This window comes from Tiliqua scincoides, chromosome 2 (genome assembly GCF_035046505.1).
Source record: "Tiliqua scincoides isolate rTilSci1 chromosome 2, rTilSci1.hap2, whole genome shotgun sequence".
Lineage (NCBI taxonomy): Eukaryota > Metazoa > Chordata > Lepidosauria > Squamata > Scincidae > Tiliqua > Tiliqua scincoides.
Genome location: NC_089822.1, coordinates 204,851,419 through 204,863,756, shown reverse-complemented (window position 1 = coordinate 204,863,756; position 12,338 = coordinate 204,851,419). Strand labels below are relative to the sequence as shown.

At 44.1% G+C, this 12,338-nt stretch overlaps 1 protein-coding gene across 1 annotated transcript in view; it reads left to right on the top strand.

Annotated features, from left to right (window-relative positions):
• Positions 1–12,338, top strand: part of MST1 (macrophage stimulating 1) — a 46,452-nt gene that overhangs the window by 6,639 nt on the left and 27,475 nt on the right. Inside the window, exons 4-11 of the mRNA XM_066612955.1 lie at positions 669–781; positions 1,291–1,405; positions 2,989–3,125; positions 4,177–4,297; positions 5,228–5,346; positions 6,385–6,547; positions 8,595–8,725; positions 9,351–9,453. Coding sequence (XP_066469052.1) covers positions 669–781; positions 1,291–1,405; positions 2,989–3,125; positions 4,177–4,297; positions 5,228–5,346; positions 6,385–6,547; positions 8,595–8,725; positions 9,351–9,453 — 1,002 coding nt within the window. The remainder of the gene's footprint in view (positions 1–668; positions 782–1,290; positions 1,406–2,988; positions 3,126–4,176; positions 4,298–5,227; positions 5,347–6,384; positions 6,548–8,594; positions 8,726–9,350; positions 9,454–12,338) is intronic.

Below are 12,338 nucleotides of genomic sequence, written 5' to 3'. Positions count from 1 at the left end.
TCTCCTTTGCAAGTTTTAAGTAGGGATAGGTCCATGTAGAGCAGGGGCGTCCAAACATTTTGGCAGGAAGGCCAAATCATCTCTCTGACACTGTGTGGGGGGCAAGAAAATACAGAATTAATTTACATTTACAATTTGAATAAATGTACATAAATGAATATATTAGAGATGGAACTTATATGAATGAATGAAGGTCTTGCAGTAGCTCAAAGGCCTATAAAAGGCCTTACACAAAGCAAGGCCAGCCTTTCCTTCACTGCCACTGCTGCTTCACAGATGTGAAACAGCAAGTAGTGGAGGGAGCCCTTGTCCCACGTGAGAGGTCGAACAGTCATCCTCACATCGAGAACAGTTGCATTGGGCCAGCATGGGCTCCTGCAAGTCTCCGGAGGGCCAGAGGCTCGTTGGAGACTGTGGGCTCCCCGAGGGCCTGATTGGGAGCCTTTGAGGGCCGCAAGTGGCCCCTGAGCCAGGGTTTGGGCACCCCTGATGTAGAGCAAAGTGAAGGATCTGGGGATGGGATGTCTCTTGTGTGTGTTAGGAGTGAATGTGGCTTCTGGCCTGTAGTACTGTACTTGTCTTCCTGATAAGTTCCTGATAAGAGAACTTAAGAGCACTTTCCTAGGCCAAGTACTCATGAGTTTTATGCTGTTGTGTTGCTTCTCCAGAGCCTTTCACTACAACTGGCAAACTCTTGGATGCCAGCTGCTGCCTTTGACCCAGAATTCACCACATACCCAGCTGCAGAGGAATGTCCACTATGACCTCTACCAGAAAAAAGGTAGACGAGAAATTAAACATTGGGAAGGCAAGCGTGTCATAGTCTCTCCTATTATGGTCACTAGAAAGAGCAGAGGGTTAAACCCACTTCTCCCCAGCCCACTTCCACTGCAGTTTCCACTGCCCCTCAGAACATGACTCACTGCTGCACCCAAATCTATGAACTGTAGGACCATAAAGGAAGGAATGCCTGAAAGAAAGCCATCCCTGCCACACTAGAGTAGGGGCATTAGGTTAGAGGCAATTGGATGTTATGAGATGCAAAAATATCTTCCCGTTCCACCTTCTTTTGCTCTGGGCAGGACTGCCACTTGTCACCCGGGAATATATCAAATGACAAAAAGTTCCAGTTTCACTTGATTACTGTGCTTGGATGTCCTTTGATGCCCCCTTGATTTCTTGTGCTTGGTTGATTACTTGGTTGATCACTTGATTACTGTGCTTGGATGTCCTTTGATGTTCGTGGATTATGAGGGTATTGTTCTCATTTGTGATCTTTTCCCTCCACAGGTTATGTGAGGAACTGCATTGTAAAAAATGGAACGGACTACAGAGGAATTCAGTCACAGACGGAAAAAGGGAAAACCTGTCAACACTGGCGGCTGCGGTTTCCTCATGATCATAGGTACAATGAAGCAATGGTACTACTGAGGTCTTTTTCAACTCCTTTGTGTCTCTGCGTGTAGGTGTGGGGGGACAGGACAGGTTGGGATGTAGAGAGTACCCATGGCTGAACATGTCAAAAAACCTGCCTGAGTATGCATCAGGAAGTTTTCTTGAGGATCCCTTGGCTCACCAAAGAGAAGGTCATGCTTTTTGCTTCAGAGTATCTCTCCCATATAGATCCTCATATAATTAGTCAAAGTATGTACCAAGTTTCTGCAGAGCAGATTTTGGATATGTCTGCACAAGCATGCTTTTCCTGGAATATGTCCCAGGACATACAGCAGTTTGGACCTTTTTGATGAGGTACTAACTTCCCAATAATGTTCCCTGTGATCTTCCCTGGACAGATGTTGCTAGGGCTTTCATTCTCAGAAAGGTTGTTACTTAGAACAGTAAGCTAGAGAGTTGTATTCTCAAGTGAAACTACTTGTGAATGATCAACCCAACCAGCCATTCCACTTGGAAGGTTGGTGTGCACAAATATTTTATGGCCAATATCTGCAAAAATGGATTATAAATCCAAAAAGTGCAGCACATAAAAGTGTCCCAGAAAAATGAAGCACAAGTGGAGATGAAACAAGCAGAAAACAAATGGGGACATGTAGGTTCTGTAGACACAGTCTGACCATGGTCAGGGAAGGAGACTATCACTGCATGCAATCTTTTCGTTTCCTATGATGATTCCTAATTGTCCTTGGGTCTTCTTCCTGGGGGGAAAAAGCCACAAAACCAAGCAACTCCTAAATGAAATAAGTACTTCGAGATTCCAAGACAAAAGGGACCCAAAAAGCAGGATATAAATGTACAAATAATCCTTCCATCAAAATACAAATAAGCCCAAATAAGATTCTGCCCAAAATATGGCTTTTAAGAGAGGTTTGCTCAGCTCCACTGGTGCTCATGTTTTGGCAAGCAGTGAAGACTTGTTCAGTTCGGGTCTGCTTCTTAAATGAGAAGATTAAAATAAATGAGATTGAATATTTTTACCTTCTGATCAGACATCAGTGGATTATTTTTTTGATGAAACTTAATGACACTATTTTGAAGTATTTTTTATTTCTTGTTTTCAAGAAATAAAAGATCATTGTTTGCATCATTTGTACAGTTCTGGTTGCAGACTTGGGATTCTGGACAAATAATTGGGGGACTGATGAGAGTGAAACCAAATGTGACATTAGTTACCTATCTACTTACAGGGTCTTACTTGGGTGAATAACCATCCGTTGCACTTCTCATGTGAACCTCTATTTTTCCATGCCATTTGACTTGAGCAGTTGCATTCTGGGCATCTTTGTATGAATCTCAGTAGCACCTGTGTTAAATGTTTGTTTAGCCAATAGCCAATCCAGGATTGGAGACTCAGCAGGGAATGGGAAAAGCAACTTGTGGGACTGAAAAAGAAACAGGATAAGGAAGTAAACATCTGGTTTGACCCTGATTTTGCACAAAGTTCTAGATCAATTGCTAATGGGACAATTTCATTTTGGAGCATTTGCTCGAGCCTGCTACCAGTTTCCTCCAGTGCTCTCTGTGTTTCATCAGGTTTCTTCCATCGCCTCTTAATGGATTGGAAGAAAATTATTGCCGAAATCCGGATAACGATAAGCATGGCCCCTGGTGCTACACAACCGACCATGCTGTCCGACACCAAAGCTGCGGCATCAAGAAGTGTAAAAATGGTGTGTTGATTGGGCTTGAGCGACTTGCTGAGTGCACTCTGGTCAGCATCTGTGTATGAATATCGAGTGTACTAACACAAAATCATGCCTGCAGGCACATGTATGCATTTTCAATATGAATTTACAGTTTTATTTCTGAATGTCTTGGAGATTAGATTAGCACAACTCAAAGATGACAATATTCTGATGACTTGGGACACCTAGGAGCAATTTAGTTGTCTTTCAGATTTAGAGGGTTCCTCAAATCAAGTGGTGTTCTTCCCAAGCTCTCTGAATTTTTAAAAATTTCACGGAACTAGAATGCCAGGAACTGACCTAACATTTGTCGCCTGACTTGCGTTCAAACATCTGGAGTTGGTCACACAATCTATATCAATAACTACCCAAGCAAGGTAGATCTGGTGTTTGGTTCTACTCCTGTCATCTAGCATGTCAGCTTGCGTCACTCAGTGTCAACTGATGTCACCACTGCTAACTGGGCAAAGAAATACTTTAAAAGTCCTTTGAAAGGGGGAAAGTAATTGTCAGTCCCACCATGGCATCTCTTCATTGGCCGTTGCTGGTGTTTCTTTTTTCAGAGTGTGAGCCCTTTGGGGACAGACAACCATTTATTTATTTTGCCATATTAACCTCTTTGTGCTACTTTTCAACAAAAAGCAGTATATAAGTACAGTAGTCTTAATAATAATAATTGTCTGGTTGGTGTCTCTTCGTTGTTGCTTTTTGTGTCCTTGGTGGCTTCTTGTGTCTTGGTGTCACTGGCGAGTTATCTTGATGTTTCCTTGGTCAGGTATGGGGTCATCTGTTGTCTGCTTAGTGCCTCCTCAGTGTTTACTCTAGTGCTGCCTGGTACCTGTTCAGTGTCTCATCTACTTGTATCTTCTTGTGCCATCTGATGTCTCCTCAGTGTCTGCTTGGCATTGTCTGGTGTCTGTTTGCGAAAATAGCTTTTGCCAAGGAGCTCTTTTCCCCCCTTCTGGAAAAGGTGCAGAGTGAGGCTATTGGTCTCATTCTGTGTGTTGGGTGGTGACGTTTTGTTTCTGCCTTGCAGCCATATGTGTGTCGTGTAATGGTGAGGACTATCGGGGCTTCGTGGATCACACTGAGACTGGCAAGGAGTGCCAACGCTGGGATTTGCAGCATCCCCACAAGCATCCATATCTACCAGACAAGTACTACCCTTTAGCCCTTGGGGAAAAAATACTGAGGGGCAGGAAAGGGACGCTTCACATCCTCATTTGGTTTGGATGCTCTTTCTCATGGAACTTTCCAGTAGACAAGGGGATCTATCCCAAGCTATGTCAGTGCCTCTTTGGGCACCCTGAACTATTCTTGTGCATCAGGGAATGTAGTCTGTTTTTCTCTGCCCTTGTCTTGTTTCCTCCCAAGCTGATGGACACTGTGCTTGTAGTCCAAACCACTGTTTTACATTCCATCAGTGTGAATTTTTATTTCCTGCATTTTATTCGTGTGTGAAACCATTTGGCTGCAGCTTCTTGGCATGCAGATTCACTGACTTTTCACTATGCTGTCTCAAATCCTTTTATGGCGGTTTCTGGAACCCAGAAAATCATTGTACCTTCATAGTCTGGATTTAAAGCAACTGCCATAAGTCTGTGTGTCCTTAAAAACATTGTTTTGAACTATTGCAGCTCACTCCGTGGGTATGTGATGAAATGAGCTAGATCTTCATTCTTTAAATGAAGCATAATAAACTTTCAAGTAGGAGCGAGTGACCTGAAAGAAAACACTGTAGTGAAGAAATGTAAAAATGATTTTTTTTCTTCTGTAGTCTTAATGAGGCATGTCACGGGAGGTGTGATGACAAGCTTCCGCACTGCAGAAGACACTTTCCTCATTTACTTGGCTGTGAAACATGTTACTCAAAATAAATCTAACTTTATTTAAATTTGTACAAATTAAACTTTTAAAAAGCAGTTATGACCACCGTCCTCCTGGAAGAGGTAACTAAATCAGCTCTGTGGAGGAGAGAGGGAGTTGTGCTGTCTTTTTACAGAACTGTCTAAAACTTTGGCCTATAGGAGTAAATAATGACAGAAATCTTTCTGCTTCTTAGATCTTCTCTCTCCTGCTTTGTAAAGGTACCCTGATAAAGATCTGGCGGACAATTACTGCCGTAATCCTGACAGTTCTGAGCGTCCCTGGTGTTACACGACTGATCCTGCTACGAAGAGGGAATACTGCCAAATTCGGGAATGCAGTAAGTCCCAAGGCTCCAGGTCTACCTGGAAAGGCATGTGGCTTGCCCATTATAATGGTGGCAGGGCATCACCTTGAAGGGTGGGTTGCTAAGGCAAATCCAGCAGGCAGACCTTTCCCTGAAAGATGACACTCTGCCACTGTTGTTGGCAATTTGAGAGCATGTCAGGTTGACACTGGACTAGTTTCACCTCCCCTGGCCTGTATAGATCACATTCCCCATGGGAATGGGGATAGAAGTGCCCCATGTTTACGGACTGGGAAGAGAAGACTCAGAAGACCTTTCCCAGAAATCACCTCTTTTCCCTTCTGTTCTGACAGAAGAGGCTTGATCCAAATGTTCTACTTTAGCACCTATAATTCATCCCTGGGCTAGTGAAAGAGAACAAATCTTGGTCTAGTGTATGCTACACCAGCTTTATAACTTTGATTTGTGATTTTAATTTATTCAAAAATTGTTTCTTGTCTTGTGAGCCTGAAGTGAAACTGGGGAAAAAAACAAATCGGGGGAAAAAAATCTGTTGCTCATGGTAAGGATGGGCCTAGATTTAAGTTCAGCTTGCAAAAAGTTAATAACAAATGTCACATGATGCACAGATTGACCAATCCCAGCATTAACTATTAAGGCTGTCAATTTCTGGTCACAAGAGACTGATAAAAGTGCTGTTCTGACATATAATTCAGTTTTATTACACAGTCATGCTGTGTCTTTTTGCCCTGAGCTAGACACTCACATGTCATGGTGTCTTGCACCTTAGCAAACATACAGCTGCTTCCGCCAACATGTGACTGAGACTATCTATTTACTACTACTAAATGAGTTGCTTGTTAAAAGGGGCAGTACCCAGTTGCAGAGAGTCATGCCTGTTAAGTTAAAAGCTTTCAACAGAGAGGCCAAACTTGCTTTTGAAACACATTGGACAGAAATTAAACAAGTGCCATTACTCCATTTCTATGCTGGGAAAAATATAGTTGCTGAATTTCTGCCCTTTGATCAGGAAAAAGAGTAGCATATGCTTTGCTTTTTCATCCCTGGAAGCAGAAAAACCTCCTCGCTCTCCCACCACTACCAACTGCTTCAGGCTGAAAGGAGAAGACTATCGAGGCCAGGTGAATATCACCACATCAGGCATTCCCTGTCAGCGCTGGGACTCGCAGATACCTCACCGGCACAACTTCCTGCCTGAGAAATACAAGTGCAAGTAGGCGCAGTGGGGGGTGCAAGTGTCAAAGGGTGTTTGTCAGAGAGGGCCTTCTGTCTGCCAAGAACATCTCTGCTAAGTGGGGTTTGAACAGACCTCTCTAATAAGGCTTAGTAGTGTGAATTGCTCTCCCCAGGAACACTGCCCAGCACATCCTTGGTTAGCTTTTAGGTGCTAGTTGAACTTAGATTCTGTTACATAAATATTCAATGAGATCCCACTTCATTGCGCACAACCATGTCAACAGAGGCTTTTCTGCATGCTATGGTGTGGGAAGAATTTGGACAGCCTGAAGGAGTAAGTATGTTTTACTTATCCCCTGGTAGGCTGTCTGATTGCCTATGGATCTCCTTGGACCTATGCCAGGTATATATCTGGTGCAAGACTGAGGAGAGCCAGAGGGTAGGGCAGGCAGAAAAATGGAGGATAAGATCCGATGTGTGATTCAGTGTGCACGGCTGCTGCTGGACTCACCCCCTCTTTCTCCCAATATGTCCTGTTACAACTCCTCTCTGCCCACCACCTGCCTCCTGCACCAGTTTACCTGCACTGGAGCAGGTTGATGGTCGCTGCAGTAGGCCACCAAGGCTACCGTGCTTTGTGGCATCAGCTCGAAACTGGCCACCAGCAGCACGCTTTGCATGTTGTCGGCTGCCAGTTTATGATAGCAGGACAGTGTTCCGCTGCTGTAAATCCATGGTTAGGATTGGGCAGTGAACAGTAGAGCCAATATTCACTATTCACTAGAATATTCAATATTCTAAATGCCAATATTAACTATATTTTATTGCATGTGATAAATAATATTTTATTGCTTTTCAAAAATTTTACTGCTGATCTCTGGTTAATAGTTTTACCATTAGTTTCTTTTTAGTGCTTTTTTACTGCTGTGTTTGTTTTAAGTCAATTGTTAAATCAGTGATCCATCAAATGCTGGGAAAACAGAAATAAAAGGAAGTAAATTTGGCGGTATTGTAACATACAAGGGCTCAAATGGTGATAACAATGGCTCTGTTCTTTGTTCGTGCAAGCCTGAGCCAGCACCCATCTTGCAACAGCTGCTATAAGATTAAACTTGCTTAGTCTTAACAAACTAAAATTATTCCATCTTTTTGGTCATTAGGTGGTAACAACAGAAACATAGATTACAAATGCTATATGAGTGTCACTAGGGCGGGAATTCCATAAAGCAAGAACCACCACAGAGAAGGCCCTGCCCATAGTTGTTGTTATGACTTAGAAGGGGGGGGCATGTGAAGCAGGGTCTCAGGTGATGACCTCTAAAGTTGGGCAGTTTTTGAATGGGCACAGGCAGTTCTTTGGATACCCTGTTTCCAAATGTTTGGAGCTTTATAGGTCAAAAACAACATTTTGAATTCAGCTTACAAATGACTTGGAAGTCAGTTCAGACCTTTTAATGCCGGTAAGATAGTTCAGTTCAGCAGTCAGGTTAATAACTTGGCTGCTGTATTCTGAGCAGGTTGATGTTTCTAACCAGTCTTCAAAGCAAGTCTAAGTATAGCACACTACACAGTAATCAAACCTGGATGTTATCGGAGCATGGGCACTTGTGGCAAGACTTTGGAAGTCCTCTGACAATATAGCAGCCATTTTCAAGCACTGTGCCATGGCACACTGGTGTGCCATGAGTAGTCCACAGGCATGCCACAGGAATTTGCGGGAAGGTCATTTGTTAATAGGGCCAATGGGAGATGTGAGCCCCCACTGGCAGCATGGTGTGCCTTGTCAATTGTCAAAAACCTGGTGGTGTGTCTTGACCATTTTAGTGCCTTGTCAGTGTGCCATGAGCTGAAAAAGGTTGAAAATCACTGCAATATAGGCTGACTAACAAATCCCAGTGGTGCAAAGAGAGCATGAAATGCATGGCAGTTAACATCCATATACAGTAACATATACAGTACAGGATCCCCATGGGTGCCAAAACCCCAATGTTTGCAGGTGCAGGTTGAGCCTAGGAGCATGTTGGTTCTTCTAGGACGGTTGTTGAGCTAGAGAGGGTGCTGATGTTCTGCCTTGTGCCTCCTAGGGACCTGAGGGAGAACTATTGCCGGAACCCAGATGGCTCAGAGGCCCCCTGGTGCTTCACAACCTTCCCCAGCCTGCAGATAGCTTTTTGCTTCCAGATCAAACGCTGTCCTGATGATGTGGAGGTACAAGGTAAGAGATGACTGGAGCCTAGCCTACAGCCAGGATGGGGTGGAAATCCTGCAATAGCGATTCCTCCTTTCCCCTTCTGTAGTGGCTACAGGGCTGGACCCCTTGGTAGTTCTCTCACTACATAAACAAGTAGAGCCCTGTGAAAGGCATTTGTGTGAGGGTGTGTATTTGAGGGGTTTAGATGGGATGAAGGCTGATGCTGAGAGGGCTGAGAAAACCACTCTCTTTATCAAGATCCTGCTTGATTGTTCGTTTGTTGTATATCTAAGGGTTTGTATCCCACTTTTCCACCTCTTAAGAGGCCCGCACAGCGACTTACAGCAGTTAAAATATACTATACATGAATACAATTATAGCATCCTGATAATGCCCTGACCCCCAAGGCAATTAAAAAACTAAACTGAGAAATTGATATAAATAAGAGGAACAAAAACTACATAGTGTGGGAAGGGGTACTAGTTAACCAATTTTTGCCCAGCCCGCAGGTTTACACATTTGATCCCGGTTGCTTATATGCAATGTTGGGCAGAAATGGCTTAAGCAAACACCTCCTTGTTTTAAACAAGTGGCTGTTGATGTGTAGGACAGGTCAACCATACTAATGTGGGTCTTCTGTGCCCCTTAGACTGTTACCATGGGAATGGAGAGAACTATCAAGGCATCGTCAGCAAGACCCGGAAGGGAATCACGTGTCAAAAGTGGAAGGAGCAGTCACCTCACAAACCTCAGTGAGTAGGCATGGATGGGATGTGGGTGGAGTCATTTTCTTTCTCCCATCTTAAACCTCTGTAAGGGCAGTGGGAAATTGTCAAAACCCAACTGGAACTGCTCTTTTCCCTTAGTTTGTGGCTATTGGCAAGTGTCGTGAGGGCAAGTACTACTCCTGGGTCATATTCATTTGCTGAGTGGTTATGACTACCATCCAGGCCAACCCAGGTGCAGAAGAATGCTGTAGACAAACTCTGTGGAGCCTGGGGGAGGGGGAGGAGAAAATGCAAGATAGTGGGCATTGGCACCAGGTTAATGGAGGCCCTGGGCCAACGTTCTCTCCATTCCCTAATGGCATATTGGGTACTATTACTGGGTTCAGGGTCTGGCCAGCTAAGTAGGCTCTCTGCTGGGCACAAGCCCTTGGCCCATGTGCCACCCAGCCAACATCTGGCACCACTCTTAAGCACTGGTATTCTGCTGAAGTATTCTTTCTTTTAACTTCAGGAGAGGATAAGCTGCCATTGTCTGTTGTCTGTCAAACCTGGACTGCAGGCTCCACACTGGTGTTGAAAATACAACTGGTTTATTCCCAAGATTCTGTGTAGCCCCCTAGAAAGCTTAATCTAGGCCTGCAGTCAGGTTTCTAATAGGCCAAAGGAAGAGAGAAAAGGGGATGTCTGCAGCTTGGGTTAGGCTTAAGGGGGCCATGCACAAGAATTCACTGTACTTGAATAGAACATATAGAGCATTTCTGCTTCTTCTTCTAGGAGAGGGTTTCACAAGGGTAGCTCTCTAGGCTGTTGAGCAAAACAGAAGCGTCCATTCCTAACTGGGCTTTGTGATGTCATAAAGGCATGTATGCCAGCCTTCATGACGTTGGGAACAGTGCAATGGCGGCAGCCCTGGCACACTGCCGCAGAGAGCAACCTGCACTGAAGCAGGCATGCTATTGTGGGATGATGGGCAGGGGGTGGGGATGGGCAGGGACAGGGGAGGGGTGGGAAGAAGGTGTGGAAGGGGGAGGGATGGATCCCAATGTGGATCCCAGCTGCACTGGCGTGCACTAGGATCCTATCTCCCAGTCCTTTCCATGATCCCTCTCCCATGCTCTCCTCAGTTCTGTGCTGGTAAGTGCCTGGAGCAGATCTGAAGAGACCCTTTGGCTGGGGTAGTGGAAGGTAAGGGAACAAAAGTGCCCTTACCTCAAGGAAGCCTCTTAGACTACCACCCCAATGTAGCTTGCACTATCTTGGTATATCTACATCAGTGGGAGTGGGGTTTGGGCTGTAGCTTTCACTTGACACAGAAAGATCCTTGTCCAGAAACCCACAAGCAAAGAAACTTTGAATATTCTTTTCAATAACATTATGGATGGGCTAGTAGCTATAGTGGCTTCTCAGAAGATACAAGATTCCAAAAGAAAATTGAGAGGGAGGTTTAAAAAACAACTAGAAGAATAGAGATTTGCTTCTGATTTTTTAAAAATTCAGTTTATGAAGATACAATTGTGTGAAACCAGTGCAGGTAACACTGTATCACGACCCTGTTCAATGAAAGTGAGGGGGGTTACCTTGTTGTGTGGGTCTGTCACTCTCTCTCTATCCAGGTAGCCTCATGGTGTTGTGAGGATAAAAGGAGGGGGAGGAGCCACGTGTAATGAACAGCTTGGAGGAAGAATGCCATAGAAGTGTGAATTAATTAATTCTACTAATTAAAAATTGAATCATAATAGATGATCATAGAATATTGTAGATAATATTAAATGGTGGTATTAAAACATTATTTAATAAAAATAATTAAATAATCATTGTTGATAAACGTGTCCTGGTAATGTTAGTGGATCTGAGTTAATGTGCATTTGGAGGCCTTGTGTATGGTCTGTCTGTTCTTAAATGTGCCAGAGTTCTTATTCCATACAAAATGTCTCTTCCGTTTTAGCTGGCTAGGTTGGGTTGGGTTTTTTTGGCCCTGTTATTTGAATGTTTTCATTGCTGAATTTTTCTTTTACTCTACCTTGAACAATACAAAGTTGAGTAGCAAATGCTGTTAACCAATTTATGTTAAACTTCTTATTGGGGGATATGGCAGGATATCCAGTAGATGGTGCTGGTGCAGCGCAGACTCCCACTTCAGTCAATGAAGGGAAGCTCTCACTCCCAAATTTATGTCTCATCCATTGATATTAATTTGATGATTTGCCTCCCTTTTAAATAACTAGGCACAGTTCTGGTGCTCTGTCAAACCATTTTTGTACATTCGTGTGGCGTGCTTTATGTTAAAACGAAATATCAGGAAAGTGTATCCTACAAGAGAAACCTGGAATTGAACTTGTTTCCAATCAGGGAAGATCAATTCCAGTAAGTCTGCAGCTTTGTCCAAACTCAGGGATAGGTCAGTCTTGCAGGATGAAAGAATGGCCATCATTGAAGCAGATGATGCAGGAGGTGCAACATGGAGACAAAAGGAAGATTATGCAGTGCTCAAATTACAGGTTGGCTGTAATTTTGCTGTCCCAAGTCTGCATGGACTTGGGTCAGGGGACTGAGGCTGGGGGTAGGATACTGGCAGCACCCTCGCACCGATACTACCCCTATCCTGGTCTCAATCACCCCTTCTTCTCCCCATTCATCCCCTTCCCTGCCTCTCCTGTGCTGACCTGCTGGCACAGGCAGGGATCTCCTGGCCTTTGGCACCACCTGCTTGTAGTGATCAGGCAGTGTTGGTGGGCGTGTTGCATTTTATGGCATCCTTAAAGGGACTTATGCCCCTAACACTTCTTCAGATACAAGAGCTCCAACCCAATAGGATTGGGCTGTGAGACTGGGAAAAGAAACGCTGCAGGGCTTGTGGATTTCATTTTGCCCCTTCCTTTGAGCACTGAATTTATGGTATTTTGTTAAGG